Below are 19,529 nucleotides of genomic sequence, written 5' to 3'. Positions count from 1 at the left end.
ATGAAGAAGAGTAGAAAGAACGAAGTTTGTTCTGTCTGAAGTAGAAAAAAATGGAAGGAGGCAAAAACAATACCCATTTGTAACTATTTGAAATACTGGGAAATAGAGGAAATGTCCGAATTTATTTGTAAGGCTCAAGATAACAGCGTTTAAGACAAGTTAGGGAGGGTACATATTACATGGAGCACTGGGTATGATGCATAAACAATGAATTTTGGAACACTGAAAAAATTTTAAATTAAATTTAAAAAAAAAAAGACAAGTTGGCAAAAGCTCTGGTAAGTTTCAGTGGGATATGAAGAACTTTCTAATAATTGAAGCTACCCCATCACAGCTTGGCTGCCTCAGGAGGTATCCATGTATACATGGTGACACTAGGAGAACTCACATCCTGGACCCTCCCTGCTGGGAGGTACGGGTTCATCTCTAGCTCCAGGAGCTATTCATTCATTCAACAATTACCATATCAGTTGTCTATTGCTGCAATCAAACAGCCTCAAACATAGTGGCCCAAAAATATATATATTTATTTATTATTATATATTTATTATATATAATATATAATAAATTAATATATATTTAATTTAACTAACTAAATATATATTTTTAAAATAAATAAATTAAATAAATATTATATATAATAAATATATATGTGTGTATATATATATATATTTTTTTTTTTTTTTTAAAGAGAGAGAGAGAGAGCATGCAGAACAGGTAAGGGCAGAGAGTGAGAGAGAGAGAAACTCAAGCAGGGCCTACGCCAAACACAGAGCCCAACATGGGGCTTGATCTCATGACCCTGAGATCATGACCTGAGCTAGTCCCTCGCTTAATTGTCTGAGCCACCCAGGCACCCCAAACTCAGTGGATGAAAAATAACAACCATTTCCTTTGCTCGCAATTCTGCAGGTGGGCAGTTTGGGCTGGACGCCACTGAACAGACTTGCCGATAGGTCATCCTGTGGCTGCCCTTTCAAAGGGACCGAGCACAGGCAAGAGAAAGGCCAGAGAGAGAATCAGTTCAAGGGAGAGGCAAGTTGAGAGGATAATTTTAGAATGGAGAGGATCTATAGGTATCAAGGAAAAGAATAGTAGAAAAAAGAAAAGCAAAAGTTCTTAGTATTAAAGCCAAAGGAAGAAGGTCCGGGTGGGGATCAGGGCAGGGGGGGTGTGGCTTGGGGGGCTCTTGGGCCTGGAAAGCATGGAATCAGAGCCCTGTGTGAACAAGTTAGTAGGGAAGAGGACCGGCCATCCTACAGGAAGCTAGAGAAAGATGAGCAGTGAATAAACACACTACATAGCTCGACTTCTCCACGAAATAGATGAGTTCATGTGTTGACAGCAAGGGGGAAGGACGACATCCCAAGACCCAGGGCCCAACCCCAGGGGCACCGGAAACAGTGAGATACTACTTCCGCTGGATGAATGGGTGGGGAGTTCTTATGAGGTAGTCTCTCCGTCAGAGCTCACAGGACTGTCCCATGTTGATACGGGGTCACTTTGCATGGAAGCAGCTGTTTCTGCCCCATTTGTTGGCTCTTACAAGTCTTTCACTGTCTTTGAGTCAACAGGTGACAATCTTCTTAATACCGTAGTGAGAGGTGACACCCATTGTCCGTCCTCCTTGTGAACGCTGGTGTTGCTCTGTCCTGGAACACTAGGCATTCCTGCCCATGAAGAGTTTACAATCATTGCTGTCATTTTATTTCAAGAAATAAAAAGCCTCGTTTAATGTATCACTCCTACTTAAATATATACTTCTATCTTATGCTAAGTCAAAGGGTATTTCAGAGTATCAATATTTTAAATCACACCTGGTAAAACTTTCTGAGAACTTATGTGTTGGAGAGGTCAACATCAAGGGAGTCTGAGCAAACCTGGGACTCATTTCCACTCTGTCCCATCAGACACTGAAGCGTTACCAGGGACAATCTCTTATCTAGTGTGAAGCAGAAAAGTAAGCTTCTTTTAACAGTGACTTTTCTTGGGGATTTCTCTGAGTTGAATATACTGTGCTCCAGGGGCTATATGAATATGCTTATGAAGCCAGAACAATTTCCCGAAAGGCAGAGTGATGGCATATGAACACCCACAAATGCAGGCCACTTGGTCCTAGTCATAGTTTACTTTCCTTTTTTTATTTATTTATTTGAGAAAAAGAGACAGAGAGCGTGAGTACAGGCGGGGGGAGGGGCAGAAGGAGAGGGAGAAGCAGGCTCCCACTGAGCAGGGAACCCAATGTGGGCTAAATCCCAGGACCCTGGGATCACGGCCTAATGACCTAAGCCGGTGGCAGACACTTAACAGACTGAGCCACCCAGGCACTCCCCCCTCACACACACAACAATTTTAAGGAGAAAGTCTGTCAGGTCCCATTGGTCCCTTATGGTAACACAGTGGAAATGTGTTGGGAGCTCATTTCAGCTCATCACATCACCAACTAACTTCATAGACTGGGGACAAGGTTGCTCTCCCCACTTCAGGGTGAGTGAAGCAGAATCAGGTCCCAGTCAGGTACTGCGAGAAGAGCAAAGCATCCTTCCCCTGCCTGCTTCCAGCACTGGAAGTCTGAGCCCTGTGTGACTTCTCTGTTGCAGAGATACCCACAGCCCCGGGGGCAGAAGAAGAAGAAAGTGGTGAAGTATGGCATGGGAGGCATGATCATCGTTCTGCTCATCTGCATCGTCTGGTTTCCCCTTCTCTTCATGTCCTTGATCAAATCTGTGGCGGGGGTCATCAACCAGCCCCTGGACGTCTCGGTCACGATTACCCTGGGAGGGTACCAGGTAACTGCTGTGTCCCTCCCCCCAGGTCTGGCTCCCCTGCCCATGTCTTTCCTGACCACCAGCCACAGGATGTTCAGTTAGCTTTTGCGGCCAGATTCCCTCCCCCTGCATTTTAACTGGTCAGCATATGCGTGGCGTATGAGATAAGGCACAGAAGACATTGAAAGGGTAGTTCTGTTCTGGTGTGAGGCACCGGAATAATCACTTCCACAAAGAGATCCCTGAGGCCAGTTGCCATTGGGTACAGAGTGGGTGATGATATACTGTATGAATATTTCTCTTTTAACCCAGGATGCAAAGACGAGCCTCAGGAGTGTTGACAGCACTATTTCTTTATTTTCCAGCCTATTTTCACAATGAGTGCCCAGCAAAGCCAGTTGAAAGTTATGGATCAGCCAAAGTTTAATAAGTTTATGAAAGCTTTCTCTAGGGACACTGTAAGTAAATGCGTGTTGTAGATGTCTGTGAAGACCTTTCATCTAGGTGAGCTTACGGCTTGTCACTTTATTCACTGTTCTGCTGTGGCCTGCGGTGGTGGGAAGAACTCTTCAAGGATTACCAGTGGCCACTGGCCACTTGGATAATCTGAGACATTATATCTGTATTATTGGATAGAAGTGTCAATAAACATAATTTTAATTCAGGACATTTTAATGTAAGCTCAACAGATATAGGTCCTCTTTTATATTTTTAGATGTTTTTAATTGCAGTAGATACTGATCCCTTTGACGGCTAGGTCTGTTCTGAGAAACTTATCTTCAGGGAGTAATTCAAAATATTGGAAAAGCTCTATGCAGGTACCTGCTTGTGATGGTATTCTTAGTATTGACAAAAGTTGGAAGCAGCTGAGGGCTCAGTAAGTAGAGGCTGTTGAATAAATTATGGCAAATGTGTCCAGTGGATCTGATGGGCACTGGCTTCCCTAGGGTGGTTGGCATGGGAGAAGGGGGGCTACCGCTTTTCATTTTAGTTACACGCTGTGTTGTCTGGATATTTTCCAGGCAACTTCTTTTGTAATACAAAATAATCATTGCAAAGACCACACATGGCATGAACATGTCTCAAGATAAGACATAAATGAAAAAGAATATACACTATTATTTTTTAAGTGATGTTTAAAAATCTGCATTTCCTACTGCATATAATAGTGATAATGTCCTGTTGGCAAAGTTGTGGTTGATATATTCTTTTCTCTCCATTGTAAACTCAGAATAATATGAGAAATTGATTTTTCATAATTAAAATTTGCTTTACAAATAATACTTCCCTCTTTAAAGAAAATGATTAGGCAGATGGAGGCTTAGCTCCTTTATAAAATTATCAGCCTCTAATGCACACTGCCCACACTCATCTCAAGGGATGTGCAGCTGTGAAGGTAGGACCAAGATGTTGTGGGTGGATTAAATTTGACTGTCTCATGAGAGGGAACACCCCAAGAGTTGATAAGTTTCCTGCTTAGTGGGGAGGAAAAACGACACCAAATCCTTTGATTTGTCTTTACTGATTAATTGAAACTATTCTGTACCTGTACTGTACTGAGATTGCTCTGTGTCACTGGGGCTGCCCATTCCACATGCGGAGGGGAAGTAGTACCACGGAGCACCAAGCCCATCCACTGTAGAAACTGTCCTTCCATAGGAAGAAATCCTCATTCAGCAGTCAGTTAAAAGGAAGAGCAATTGCTTTATTTATACATCACCATGTCTATGATATATTTATGCATGTGTATTTGTGTGCATACAGGGTGCTATGCAATTTCTGGAAAATTATGAAAAAGAAGACATAACAGTAGCAGAACTGGAAGGAAACTCAAATTCTTTGTGGACCATCAGCCCTCCCAGTAAGCAGAAAATGATAGAGGAACTCATGGACCCCAATAGTAGCTTCTCTGTTGTTTTTTCATGGAGTATTCAGAGGTAGTTACTGTCTTTCCATGTATGATTTCCCCCTTTCCCCCCAATCTAAACTCAGGGCAGGGGTGGGAGGATAGAAGGACAGAAAAATTCAATTGATGTGGGTTTTGGTTGACATCATGCTTTGGAAACATTCATTTGATGCTACAGCTAAACTTTTGTGTTTATTAAATAATGATCTGCCTGAGAATCTTTGGCAAAAAATAAGAACCTTATAGTTTTCCTTTTTCCTGCTAACTTCAGTCTTTAAAGAGAGGCTGGCAATGAGTTCAGTGAACGAGAGAGAGGCAAAATGAAAGGGAAATGGGTAAGGACTCATAAAAATGAAATAGTCTGGATGGTGGTAAGATTTCCCTGAAAAGGTGAAGTTTGTTCTTTGGAATTAAGAACTGGCAGCCTCAGGAACCCCAGTTCTTACTTGCATCCATCCCCCCAACATGGGGAAACCCTAACAGATTTTTTTCTCCACACATAGTGTGTGCGAGCAACCTGGCAGTCCCAGAAGGCGAGAGCTGAGAGAGACTCCTTCCCACCTAACCTGAGCCAACGGCCAGCATGAGGCCACTACTTCGCTCATTTTTTTTAAGTTTTTATTTAAATTCCAGTGAACATACAGTGTGATATTAGTTTCAGAAGTACAGTATAGTGATTCAGCACTTTTCATACAATACCCAGCGCTCATCACAAGTGCCCTCCTTAATCCCGTCACCTACTTCCCCCCTCCCCTCTGATAACCAACAGTTTGCTCTCTATAGTTAAGAGTCTGTTTCTTGGTTTGCCTCCTTCTCCCTCTTTTTTCCCCCCTTTGCTCATTTGCTTTGTTTCTTAAATTCCACACATGAGTGAGATCATATGATGTTTGTCTTTCTCTGACTTGTTTTGCTCAACATAATACTCTCTAGCTTTATCCATGGCTTTGCAAATGACAGGATTTCATTCTTTTTGGTGGCTGAGTAATATCCATATATATATATGGATATATAGATAGATATAGATAGATATAGATATCTATCTATCTATCTATATAGATATCTATATAGATATCTATATATAGATATATATATCACATCTTCTTTATCCATTCCTAAGAGCATGTCTTAGGAAAAGTTCTCGCATTCAAAAACCCAGTGTGTTAGTGAAGTACTTGGGACACCTTGACAAGATAAGCCAGTTGGAAAGGCTTAGTGTTTGTTTGTTTGTTTGTTAATTATCACGGTCTTGTGATTTCAGGATTCTCTGGCGGCTTGTTTGGGAAGTCAGGTGATAGGTGCATTTGGGTCCATGATTCCTGGTTTCTAGGATGAAATTAAGAAAAAAATCATGATAGGTACCTAGGAAGCCTTCTCCAATCTAAAATGATTTCAAAGGGGGCTGTTCAGAATTGGAAGAACTCCTTCCTGAATCTTATTTTCTCCTTTAGAATTTACATCCCAAGTTCCTCACACGAAATTCTGGACTGCCAAAAATTTATTTTCTAGCCTTTTCTTTGAAGAGCTACCAAAAAATTAACAACATTAAAGATCAGATTTTGATTGAACGTTCTTTTAAAAACGTGGATTCTATTAGTCAGCATAGAGACTAACCTCATTGGATTAATATAAGAATGTTGCAGAAATTCATATCAGAGCATCAAGACAGTTTCTCTTTTAGTCAGCAGACTGCCTCCTCATGTGCCGTCTGTTTTAAAGGTATTTGTGGCCTCCCTGGGGTTACTAACTTGGTTATCTACGAAGCTGGACATAAAGGTGAGGTGGACAGAAAAGGTTGGGGTTGACAGTTGTGGACCCAATGAAGACTTGGTGAGATTAATAAAATAGTCAAGTGAATTTTGAATCTCTCTTCCAGACTTCTGACTAATCACTGACATTGGGCCCTTTTATCTTTCTTCACAGAAACATGAGTCTGGGTGCAAAAGCAGAAATAGCAACCGATAAGCTATCTTTTCCTCTTAAAAATACTACACGTAAGAATATAGCTAAAATGATCGCTGGCAACAACACAGAAAGTTCAAGAACGCCCGTGTAAGTGATTGCTCCTGTTCATTAGCTTTAATAGATGGCTATGTCTGGTACAAAATTTCCATTTGCAAATTCACATATGCAAGAAATGCAACTTTCTCCATTCTCCAGTAACCCAAGTGAATCTCTACTTGGAGATCTCATTATGTTACATTAAGACAGCTCTGTGTTCTTCCCCTCTCCCTCTCTGACCACCTAGCCCTGGGAGCCCTGATCTTGTCTCTGGGTAGCAGACCTTGCTCTTACCTGACCATAATCACCAAAAGCCAAGGAGAGCCCCTGGGAAACCCCTCTTTTACTCTTACTCCTGACCTGGGCTAATTGAATGCCTGGCTACTGGATGGGGGTACAGGGAAGACAAGGAATAAAGGGAAATTTGGCAGGGGTTTGGGGGGGATCTCTATATTAATATATTGTCTTGCCATATAAATACTCCACTTCAAACAAATTCAAGTTGGCATGTTTAGATTCTAGTACGAGAACTAGGAGGACGGGGTGAAGTGCTATGGGTGCAAAACCGCTAAATCACATTCACTGGCCAATGTCTAGTTCTGACCTCCAGTCTGTCCTGGCCCCACTGTGCTGTGTTGAGCATCAGAGCTGCCATGATGCAGTCCTCACACTGTTTTCCCTAAGACAGCATTTTTTAATCACTACAGTTAAAGGAACCTCAAAGATTGTCAAATCTTCCCTCATCATTTCCCCATGAAATAACAGGCTTAGAAGGACAGAGTGACCTGCTCACATTAATCAGTTCATCCTCTGCAGAGGGAGGGTCAGGTCCAGGCCACCAGCTGTCTCCTCGAGCCTCAATCTTGTCACTAGATAGATTCATGCAGTCCACTTGATTATGGATATAATTATGTATCTACATAGAGTACAGACATAGATCCTAGCAAGAAAGGTAGCCCCTTGCTTCAGAAACAGTCGCAGGTAGTTTTTAAGGCATTAATAAGCTCATGTACAGAGTTTACCTAAGTTTTTGAATAAAACCACTAAATTTGTTTGGCTTCAGAAATTTCTGATTATAATGGGGCCCATAAATTGTGATGACATCACATTGCATAGAAGTACAAAGACTCACTGTTATTTGTTTGAGTTGAGGTAAAAGATGGCAACAAAAAGTCAATTTATGTGGATAAAACAACTAAAACATCATTACCCTCCCCCCACCCTTTTTTTTTCTGAACACACAGGACTATAGAAAGGATCTACCCATATTACGTGAAAGCACCTAGTGACTCGAACTCAAAACCTATAAAGCAACTTTTGTCTGGTAAGGATGAGAAGGAATTGTTTCATAACTCTTTTTAATTCTTTTATCAGTGACTACAGTTTGCATTTTCAGCCTTTCTCTAGCTGCTTTCCAGTTTTCTTTCCCTATGAGACGCGGCTTACAGAAGCTGGAGACTCCCAGCTACAGTCACTGGCCAGAAGGAGCCAGTCAGGCACCGGGAACTATATTCCTCATGGTTTTCATTGATATAGAACATGATTGGCTTAAATCTGTGTTCTAGCAGCTTCTGTTACTGATTCATCAGTCTGTTCACTTGTTTCTATTAATGTCCATCTCTTAGGCAGAAAACGGCCTAACACAATATTAAATATGAAAGTTCTATGATAAGAACAATAAAAACGGAGCACGAAATGTATTTGATTCAGCCCAAGGGTGGTTAAGTATCAAGGTCAGCCTCTAGGGACTGTATGCACCCCCAAAAACAGTGATGGTAGCATGTTGATGCTTGGGGATTCTTAAGCATTAATTACTAAGCATTATTTGACTTCATCAGTTGTCTGGATCAGAGCAGATGGGTACATGTGGTAAAAGTAAAAGGACAAAGCAGTTATCCAAGTCATGTTCACTCCTTTGCCAACGTGGGCCGCTCATGGTCATCAGACAGTGTGTCAGGCACTGGACACCAGGCTCCTTGAGGCTCATGTTTACCTGGAAAGATGGAGATGTAAACAAACAGCTGGAAGGTCCCATGGAGACCCCCAGAAGTAGAGGCAGGATAGAGGTTCAGAAGACAAGCATGGGTGGGTCCCCACATCTCTATGCTCTTCTTCCTCAACAGTCAGTAAATAATACATATGTATTACATGGTAATTGTGAGATGCACTGAATACTTTGATATTTCCATTTCAGCCCAGATAGTTCTAGAAATGCTTAGTCCAAGGGCATAGATTGCTCAGCGATCAGCCATTCCCTCTGAAATACTACTGTCCCTCAGTGGGCCCTTCATAGCTGCTGCCCCCCCTCATCAAATGATCCCGCAAGCCTGCCAGGGCCCTCCTTCAGCTGCCTCCTTCTCCCTGGCAATGGGCTGAAATGTTCACCAATCCCCCCACTTCCTTTCAACTTCAGGAAGATGGGACTCCTCCCTCCAGGGTCAGCCTCACCTTGTGCCCAGATTTCCAGCCCTTCTCCACCCTTATTTTCCCCTTTCTCAGCCACATGCTCTGTACTCCCCAAACATAGGCTCATTGGCTGAGGGTCATTTGAGGTCCAGCCAACGAAGTCCTTGTTCCCCAGACCACACGGTCTTGTGCTCTTGGGTCTTGCCAACACAATAGCTTTTCTGATGAGCTGCTTTACTTAGTAACGTCTAATCTTTAGCATAGGTTGGTGGTTATCAACAATTTATGAAGGAGGAAACTGAGGCTCAGGGTGTGAATTACTCATCAGAGGTTATACAACTGATATGTGAACAAACTAGATTCAAACCTAGTCCAGATGTCCCCTCTTAGAACTCTCTAGACTTCAGAACCAAAGTTCTTTTTGTTCCTGAGCATTCTGAATGGTTCACATTCAGGCTGGGTAAGGGTTTCTTTATCTTTAAGAGCTTCCTACCTCACTCTCCATCATTCCATCCATCTGTCCATCCATCCATTCATCCATCCATCCAATCCATCCATCAAATAGACATTCATTACCAGGCACTGTCCCAGATTCCTCTGATCCAGGAATTTAGCAGGAAATAATGCAGACGCGGCCCCTACCCTCACAGTCCACCACCAGAATTCTCAGCCGAGGCCCTATTATCATCGACGGGGGTGGTATTTTCTTAGAAAGACCTACTCAAAGAACTCCAAGCTTTCTTCCACCCTTTCACAATTCTTTCATATTGACTCTGTGCTCCAACAAAAGCAATCATTAACCACGCATCATGGATTTTCAGAACTTTACTGAGCTTCACGCCATCAAGCCCTCCTGAAATAGCTTCCTCTCCCTGACCATCCCCACTTACTGAAGTTCTCACCCTGCAAAACTCAGCTCAGAAGCCGTCTCCTCTGGGAAGCCCTCCTGGATCCTACCAAGGAGAAGTAGTCTCCCCATGCTAACAGAACTTGTGGGTGCAGGTCCTGTAGTGGTTGCCTCATGCCCATAAGTCACGCTTGTATACATGGCCTGCTCCTGTTGAGATATGGAATCATGCTGTATGCAATTTTGTAACCCCTCATCACCTGACAGAGGGCCTTCTTCTCGAAGACACTTAATAAATGCTGGTAATAGGATTGAATTAGCCAATTCACTAAAAAGTTGGTGATTTTGGATTTTTAAATGTCTAATTAGTTGTCTGGAATTCTCAGCAAAGACACTCAGGTGATGGGTCATCTTTCTCTCCTGTGACGTGTCTGCCATGCTCACTCAGCAGCAGGGAGCTACCTGTTTAGTGACAAGGAGAAAACATGCACACCTAGGGCCCACTTTTCTTTCCCCATTCACATTGTTACCGTGTCCCTGTGTCCTACTCATCCAGGCACTATACACCATGCTATGGATAGTAGTAACCAGGGTTTGCCATCTGAGGACTGCTGAGCCTAAATCCTAATAGTCTCATGCTAACATAATTTCATTTTACTCTTCTTCCAGAAAATAATTTCATGAATATCACCATCATTTTGTCCAGAGACAATACAACTAAATCTAACAGTGAGTGGTGGGTTCTCAACCTGACTGGAAATAGAATATACAATCAGCATGCCCAGGCCTTGGAACTGGTGGTCTTCAATGACAAAGTCAGCCCCCCAAGTCTGGGGTTCCTGGCTGGCTACGGGTAAGAACTTATTTCATAGTTAACATTTATAAGAGTCTACTTCTGTATCATATAATGTTGAGAATGGGAAGCCTTGTGTCTTCCCAGAATTCTTGAACTTAATAGATGAACATTAAAATTCATAGATTATTGGCCCTTTGACTTCCCAAAGAAGTCAAAATGCCTGATGTGAGTAACACCCTTAAGGACAGGTCTAGAAGTCATATGTCCAGTTTCTTCGCTCTACACCTTCCTGTTATGTTTGAGGCCATTCAGTGTTTAAACATAGAAATTAATATTGGGTTACCTCTTTTCCATTTAGATTGCCTTCTGACCTTAGCAGACATGGTCTTAGTCAGACGTCACAGTCTGGGATATGGTTTGATGTCCAGAATGGTCTGAAGCTACCATTTCACAGTGTTCTGATCCTTGAATGCTAGGACACATACATCTCCAATAGGACATGAACATCTGTTAAGAAATCATTGTCTATGCAGAATTGTATTTATAAAAATAGAGTGCTGGGTGCAGAAAATTATATATAGTACAGTGGCATTTCTACCAAATGTATTATGTGATTTCTTTATTTAATATATGCAGTAAAACCACCTGAAGTTCATCTGTGAAACTCTTAACATCGGTTATTTCCAAAATTTGGCTTTTTTTTTTTATTTTCATTTTTCAAGTTTTATAGTTCTGTCAGGGAAAAACTTTAAACTTTGATCAGTTTATCATATCTTCTGTGGAGTTGGAGGGAAATACTGTGGTTTTTTTTTTTCTTTTAGATATGTTCTATTAACTGTATTTAACTGGTAAATACAATTTCTACTCGATTTTTTTTTTCAGTATCATGGGATTATATGCTTCAGTTGTCCTTGTGATTGGGAAGTTTGTCCGTGAGTTCTTCAGTGGCATTTCTCACTCGATCATGTTTGAAGAGCTTCCAAATGTGGATCGAATCCTGAAGTTGTGCACAGATATTTTTTTAGTTCGAGAGACAGGGGAACTGGAACTAGAGGAAGATCTCTATGCCAAATTAATATTCCTGTACCGTTCACCAGAAACCATGATCAAATGGACTAGAGAAAAAACAAATTGATCATTTAAGACACAGACTGCAAGTCAAGTTAACATTTGAATTTTTTTAAAAAAGCACAATATTCTCATAAGAGCTAAGCATTTCTAGTTGGATGGAAATGGTTTCTCTTCTGACAGGTGGTCAGAAGGAGCTGACTTCCTTTTGCAGTCTAAGCTCTACCTTGCAAATGAAGGCGCTGTTGAAAAAGTTATTTGTAATTCCATTTCTCCAAAATCAGGGCTACTTGTTTTATGTTTTAGTCAACAGTGTCTTGTGTTCTGATTGACTATGCAAAGGAGTCTTTTATGGATCTCCTCTCTCAGAGAAACAGGAGAGAAGATGAAGGGAGAAGGAAAGACACCCGTGTTTTTCTGCACAGGGACAGCACCCTTCCTGAAGAGATGCTATAATGGCGGACACTGCGCTCTGTCACCAGTGGGGAAGCTGTGGTGAGGAGAACAGATGGGACTCAGCACACCCCAAAAATATGCAACAGCAATAGGAGGCTGAAACTCCTGAATGGATTTCTAGGGGAAAACAAGAAAGGGAGCTAGAGACCCATGAAGATACCAGAGGAAGGATAAGCCTCATTCTAAGCAAAAAGTTAACATTAGTGACACTCTTACTGCCTTATCTTAACTGAAGACTAATAAAAAAAATCTTTCCATTAAACACCAGTGACTTCTCAGGAAAAAAAAAAAAAAAAGCAGCAAAACAAATATGTGGACCGGCTTTGTTGAGGCCCGGCTCATGACCCACTTCCGTGAGGGTGGCTGTTCTGCTTCAGAGTTCCTGCTCCTCGTCAGACACAGGCTCCAGGTAGAAAGATAAAAATGGCGCCCAGCTGGGTGTGGAATGAATACTCTGACTTTGTAACTTTTACTAACTGAGGTCATGAACGCTCTTCTACCTTTCCCCCTCCCCCCCCAACACGCTTTTTCCCATTTCGATGATTTAAGGCAATGGTGTTTTCCAGTATGTGACATTTTCCTCCCTGTTTTTCAGGTATATCAAAGAGTTTACATATTCCAATTCACATTTTTACATCTGAGACGGGTTTTTTAAGTTCATAATTATGGAAGAAATATGTATATTGAGCTTGGGGAAATAAAAAAAATGGCCTTTTCTTAAATTATTATTATTGGTAATACAACCTCTTCATTAAATAACAATGTAGCATGAAAATTTATGATTGAAATGTAGTTTTCATTCCGTATTGTGAGGAATCATTGAATGGAATAGAATACGTCAAAAAAAAAATGATCCTATGTAGTTTGGGTTCAGGACTGATTTAAAATAAAGCACATCTTGCAAAGTCAGCTCAAGAATACTCTTCATTCTGCCTCTTTTGCATGAAGTAGGAAAAACGACTGTTTTCAACCCTATGTAAACAAGGTGTTAAAAAAAGCAACTGAGGGAAGAATTCACTTCTTGTTGGTTTTATTTGTCTTTCTCATGTGAATAATGAGATTATATTATTCTATGTGAATAATATAAGCAGGATGCAACCGGTAACAAATTAATTTCCAAAGAGTTACAGTGAATCCGGAGCTGTTGAGTGTCTTCTAGAAAATTAGTGCATATTTGTTCTTCAAATGTGAAAGCCAACATACTTCCGCCCTGAGGAAATCAAGTCCTCCAGTCATCGTAACAATAAGCTCCGACTACTTAGGGGAACTCTTTGGACCACATTCTGATTCCCCAACAACAGCAAGAATAATTGTGCATATTTCTGGTTGTGAATTCTTTCTTTTAAAAATATCAACTCAAGGGAATTTCCAGAGAGCTCATTATGACATATTTAGGAAAGAGGAGAAGGAAGCAATGTTCCTGAGAAGAAAAGTGTAAAGTCAAAGTACACCAGAATGCCCAAGTTCCTCAAGAGAACAGTTTCCAGGGTTCAAGAAAAACCTTCCCTGTGCATCAGAGGGGAAAATGTCAAAGGAAATTTAAAAACTAGAAATAAAGAAATGTAGAAGGGATGTGCTTCCTTTAGGGAGGCATGTGGAGGTTAGAGGGGACATGGCAGAGAGTGAAGAGATCTGCCGGCTCCTGTGGGGAGGGGAAGCTCCAGGCCAGCAGGTCACTTCCCCTCTCAGCCTCGTGTATGTGACAACATGAAGGGATCACCCTCCTGTACCAGCCACATTCTAAGCCCTGGCCCCGTAGGCGCCCCTTAGATTGCTCTCTCTGGAGATAGCCTCTGAAATGAAGAGCCACAAAGGACATTTGGGCAGTGACCCGGGAGTTACAGTGGTCAGCAAGGCAGGCTCAGGCAGAGGGACAGGCTGTCCCAGCACACAGCTGCAGGTGAGCTCTGGTCACAGCTGCTGTGTTTCCCTCTTTACTCTTCAGTCTGGGTGTGGGTCACTGAGTCCCCCAGAGACCCCGGAGCACCAACATATTCCTCCCACCCCTGCGGTACAGCCACAGCCCTCCCCTCTCTGGCGGCCTGGGTCAGTTACCCCTGTCGGTAGGGTGACCTTGTGCATAAGGTGACCCCATCTATAAGGTGACTCTGTCCCTTGTCATAACTGTCTTATTGTCCTTCCAGTTTATGTTTTTATTTTACTTTTTTAAAATAGATTTTATTTATTTATTTGCCAGAGAATGAGAGAGAGAGAGAGTATAAGTATGGAGAGGGGCAGAAGGAAAGGGAGAAGCAGGCTCCCCGCTGAGCAAGTAGCCCAATGGGGGCTCCATCCCAGGACCCTGGGATCATGACCCAAGTCAAAGGCAGATGCTTAACCAACTGAGCCACCCAGGCGCCTCTCCCCCCCCCTTTTTTTTTCTTTTAAAGATTTTATTTATTTGTCAGAGAATGAGAAAGAGAGTGTCCTTCTAGTTTAATTGTCCTTTCTAAAAGAATTATTTTTCAAATCCTGATTTCTATTGTTCTTTAATATCATTTCCTTAATCTAGTTTATCTTGAAATATTGGGTTATAGTTTTTATCCTCTTTGTGGGCATGGCTTTCTGGTAAACTTTTTTTTTTTTTTCTGTCTCTAAGGACCTGACCCTGCCTCTTATTTTTTCTCACTGATAAGCATTTGATATCGTATTTAAGTGCAGCCCTTTTCGGGGGCTTCTGTGTGTGTGACGTTAGTTTCCCTAACTTTTGGGTAGGGGGATGGTTTCTCTAGCTCCTGGACTCTGGAGCCCACAGTCCTGGAGCATCACAAATGTGCCCTCCTTTCTGAGGTCCCCCATGCTGCTCTCCCCACCCAACCCTCCATGGGCCTCTGTCCCCAGGGGTAGCTGTTCCATCTGCTCGATTCCCAGCAACGTCCCCACGTCATGGGGCCTGGTCCTGGGAGGCAGTGTCAATGAATTCCTTTTGAGAGTTCACAGGTCCAGCCTGCCCTGCTCCTCCAGTCCATGCTGCTGAGTCCCCACCTTCACCCCCGAATGGGGACTTGCACAGTCCCCTCCCGGGGTGCCCGGGCATCATCAGTGTTGCCAAGAGGGGCTCCAGATTCCGGCTCTGCCAGACGATCTTTGCTTCTCTCCTCTGCCTTCTGCATCTGGGCTGCTCCACATCACGAAGTCAGTGGGGTTTGTCCTTGTTGGCCCAGTTTTGGGGGCAGCAGGGAAGGAAAACAAGGGTGACTGAGGAAAAACCAGACACCAGGCGGCTCCTGCCTTTACCTGCCCTAATTCCTCTAAACACAGCCTTTCAACACAGTATTAACAAGGAAGAACACATTTACTTTCACAGCTAGAGATAACAGACTGACATCTCATTGGCCTCCTGACACAAATTATTTGGCAGAAAGGTGCTTTGGAGCAGTCAGTGTGCACAAATGATTGGTTCTCAGGAGCCTACATTGTTTGGAGTAAGAGGTATTTAAAAAAAAAAAACATTTTAATTGTTTTAAGTAGTAAATATCTGTGGTTGTTTTCACACGTATTTTCATTAACCAAATTTGCTGGTCCATCTATCCTACTCATATTTTCAAGGCATGGTTGGTAATCTTCTCTATTGCGTATGTGCTTTTTACTTTAGAAATCTTGACTCCTGCCTTTCTTGTTTTTTCTTCTTTCTTTCTTTCTTTCTTTCTTTCTTTTCTTTTGTTTCTTTCTTTCTTTCTATGTGTGTGTTATTCTTTATTCTGATTTCCTGGGTTAGGTATAGAGATCCTTATTTTTCTGTCCGACAGTACTTAATGTGAGGCTATATACAGGGTCTCCCAGATCAGAAGTGGAAATGCTCCAAGCTTACAGAAATTATCAGTTAAAAGTTTAATTATTTAAATATTGCACACGTGGGGCACCTGGGTGGCTCAGTCATTAAGCATCTGCCTGCAGCTCAGGTCATGATCCCAGGGTCCTGGGATTGAATCCTGCATCAGGCTCCCTGCTCAGGGAAAAGGCTGCTTCTCTCTCTCCCACTCCCCCTGCTTGTGTTCCTTCTCTCACTCTCTGTCAAATAAATAAAAATCTTTAAATACATACATACATACATACATACATAAAATAAATTTTTAAAAACCCAAGCCATGAAAAAAGAAAAAAAAAATGGAAGAAACTTAAATGCATATTATTAAGTGAAAAAAGCCAGTCTAAAAAGGCTACATACTGTATGATTCCAACCGTGTGACTCTCTGGAAAAGACAAGATTATGGAGATAGTAAAGATATCAGTATTGCCTGGGGTGAGGTGGGTGTGGGGTGGAGTGGGGAGGGGTCAACGGGTAGAGCAGAGAGGATTTTCCACGCATGAAAACAGTTTATGAGGCTGTCATGATGGAAACAAGCCATGAAACATTTGTCCAAATCCATAGAATGTAAAAACCAAGAGGGAACCCTAAGATCAATGAAGGATTCGGGATGACTGACAGTGTGTCAATTTTAACCAAGGCACCACGCGGGTGGGGGGCGTGGATAATGAGGGAGCATGCGCCTATGTGGGGGCAGCGAGTATATGGGAATGTTATTGGGTGCACTTTCATTGAGTCACGAAGCAGCAGTGTTCATCCTAAGTTAGAGTAACTGCTTCCGCTGTCCCTTGTCGTAGAATTATTCAGACCTCTGAAGTTGGCCACCTATGCCTCTGGGGATCTTCCTCCTGGGGGTTAATTATGCAGATGATGGGAGGGGTCAACTCCGCAGTAGGCGGAGCCGCTACGTGAACATGAGGTTATCCCCTGCACAGCCCCGCCCAAGGAGCCAGTGCAGACCCAATGCTGGGGCAGCTGATGCTGGCTGACAGAGGGCCACCACCATATGCACATGTGTCGCTAGCACTCAGTGGCGCCCACAGGATGGAGCTGTTTTGCAGGTCTAAAGCAATGCCTCAAGAAACATCTTTTAGGGTAAGGGAAACCTGGCAGATTTAGGGAAAACTTTTGATCGGTTGCATGGAGACTTTCTCCAAAGTCTTTGTTTAACTTTATTTCCACAAATCCACTTTTCTAATTCTCATTTTTCAGGCAGTACGGGTTAGTAACACCAGCCAGGAGGACATAAGGGGACGCATGGGGGACACGGCTCCCCAGCCCCAGGAAGGGGCACAGCCCTCAGCCAAGCACCTGCCACACATCCAGCACCCGCAAGTCAGGCCTCCCCACTCCCATCCCTGTTCCCCCGCCCCCACCCTGGCTGCAGCGCCCCTGTACCCTAGGGTTTAGGACTCCGAACAAGTTCTCATCATCCTGGGGGATGTCAGGTGAAGATTTAGAGCTAAAACAGAACGTGAGTTTAAAACCTTTAGCGGAAGGAAAGAACGGAAGCTAAATGCCCCAGGTAACATCGTAGGAGGAAAGGAAGCTGCCAGTGGTATTTAAGGAGCTCCAGGCCCCTGTTTCCATGCCCTCTGTCCCCCACTGGGGTCTGGCAGACTGCTTTGGAAAGGACACCTTCACTCACAGTTTCTGTCACCAACTCATGGCCCACAGGAGAGCGGTGTGGCCAGGGGCCACTAGGGAGCAGGAGACAGAGGTGATGGCGCAGAAGGAGAAGCCAAAAGTGTAGATGAGTCCTAGGCCAGGCAACTGGCACTGACATACAGGAGCAGGAGTTCTGGAAAGATCCAGAGGTATTCGTTCTGGAAAAGTGCTCTAGGCCAGCTTGGCAGAGTGGCGGCTTAATTTCAGTGAGTTCGTCAGGCTCTGTGGCTGGAGCCCAGCCTTGTGCCAGCAAGTGCACGGATGCTGGAGGAGCTTTCAGTCATTGTATTACAACAGCGAGTAATGTCATGTATGCAGAGGCCCGGGGGCAGGAGGGGGTTGTGGAGGAGAAGCTGTCTAGTCTATTCCCCATCTCCTTGGGCTTGGTGCAGGGGTGCGGTCTCTGACCCATGTACCTGCCAGGTGGTCTGTCTCCTTCCCAGTTGAGCTAAGTATTTTTTAACTGACACACAGCTGACACAGAATGTTACATTGGTTTCGGGCGTAGGGCCTCTGGATTCCAAAAGTCTCTATCTTATGGAGTGCTCACCCCCTGTGTAGCTACCTGTCACTGTACAACACTATTATGATATCATTGACTGTATTCCCTATGCGGGGCCTTTTGTTCCTGTGACTTAATCCATAACTGGAAGCCTGTACCTCTCACTGCCCTTCACCTTTCTGCCCAAGCCCCACCCCCTCCTTTCTGGCAACCATCAATCTATCAGTCTGTTCTCTGTATTTATGGCTTTGTTTCTGCTTTTTGTCTGTTTTATTTCTTTTTTTACATTTCACATATAAGTGAAATCATATGGCATTTGTCTTTCTTTCTTTGACTTATTTTACTTAGCATAATACTCTCTAGGTCCAACCATGTTGTCACAAATGGTGAGATCTCGATTTTTTTTAAAGTAATATTACATTGTATGTATATCATGTTTTCTTTATCTACTCATTTATAGATAAAGCCATGGGCTCTTCCCATATTTCGGCTATTGTAAATAATGCTGCAGTGAATACACTGGGTTGCATTTCAAACTAGTGTTTTCACTTTCTTTGGGTAAATATCTAGTATTCCAGGATCATAAGCTAGTTTTATTTCTACTTTTTTTTTAAAGATTTTATTTATTTATTTGACAGACAGAGATCACAAGTAGACAGAGAGGCCGGCAGAGAGAGAGGAGGAAGCAGGCTCCCTGCTGAGCAGAGAGCCCGATGTGGGGCTCGATCCCAGGACCCTGGGATCATGACCTGAGCAGAAGGCAGAGGCTTTAACCCACGGAGCCACTCAGGTGCCCCTATTTCTAGTTTTTTAAAGGACCCCCACGCTGTTTGCCACAGGGGCTGCACCAGTTTGCATTCCTATCAACAGGGTTCCTTTTTCCCCATATTCTCAACAACACTTGTTATTTCTTGTCTTTTTTATTCTAGTTGTCCTGACATATATGAGGCAAGATCTCAATGTGGGTTTGATTTGCATTTCCCTGATGACTAGAGATGTTGAGAATCTCTTCATGTGTTTGTTGGTCATCTGGATGTCTTCTTTGGGAAAACGTATATTCAGGTCCTCTGCCCATTTTTTAATCAGATTATTTGTTGGTTTTGTGTGTTTGTGTATGTAGAGTTGTATAAGTTACTTATATACAGTTGGGTTATATTTTTAAAAGATGTTTTTCCATTACTCAAGAGGTATTGGGCTCTAGGCTTATGGACGTCATTGTTGTCTTGGGTAAGAGGCTACCAACCAGTCTCCAGAACTGAGAGGCCATTACGAGAGTTCAGAACAGCCCAGGAGTATCTGGGTCACA

The 19,529-nt window shown here is 42.9% G+C and overlaps 1 protein-coding gene and 1 long non-coding RNA gene across 3 annotated transcripts in view; one reads left to right on the top strand and one right to left on the bottom strand.

The window, feature by feature from the left end:
* The window catches only part of PIEZO2 (piezo type mechanosensitive ion channel component 2), a 471,611-nt gene extending 458,463 nt beyond the window's left edge, over nucleotides 1-13,148 (top strand). For both annotated transcript variants that reach the window (XM_047697821.1, XM_047697822.1), the window contains 7 exons: nucleotides 2,601-2,789; nucleotides 3,134-3,226; nucleotides 4,533-4,705; nucleotides 6,595-6,723; nucleotides 7,917-7,996; nucleotides 10,595-10,778; nucleotides 11,604-13,148. In XM_047697821.1, coding sequence (XP_047553777.1) covers nucleotides 2,601-2,789; nucleotides 3,134-3,226; nucleotides 4,533-4,705; nucleotides 6,595-6,723; nucleotides 7,917-7,996; nucleotides 10,595-10,778; nucleotides 11,604-11,856 — 1,101 coding nt within the window. In that variant the 3' untranslated portion in view covers nucleotides 11,857-13,148. The remainder of the gene's footprint in view (nucleotides 1-2,600; nucleotides 2,790-3,133; nucleotides 3,227-4,532; nucleotides 4,706-6,594; nucleotides 6,724-7,916; nucleotides 7,997-10,594; nucleotides 10,779-11,603) is intronic.
* LOC125082333 (uncharacterized) lies at nucleotides 8,581-18,245 on the bottom strand. Its single transcript, XR_007121950.1, has 3 exons — nucleotides 18,138-18,245; nucleotides 9,981-10,135; nucleotides 8,581-8,665 (listed from the first exon to the last, which is right to left on the bottom strand). It is a non-coding gene; the product is annotated as an uncharacterized LOC125082333 (long non-coding RNA).
* Nucleotides 18,246-19,529: the final 1,284 nt, after the last annotated feature.

Source organism: Lutra lutra, chromosome 12 (assembly GCF_902655055.1).
Source record: "Lutra lutra chromosome 12, mLutLut1.2, whole genome shotgun sequence".
Classification (NCBI taxonomy): Eukaryota; Metazoa; Chordata; class Mammalia; order Carnivora; family Mustelidae; genus Lutra; species Lutra lutra.
Note: the sequence above shows the minus strand (reverse complement) of the source record. Positions and strands in the feature narration are given on the sequence as shown.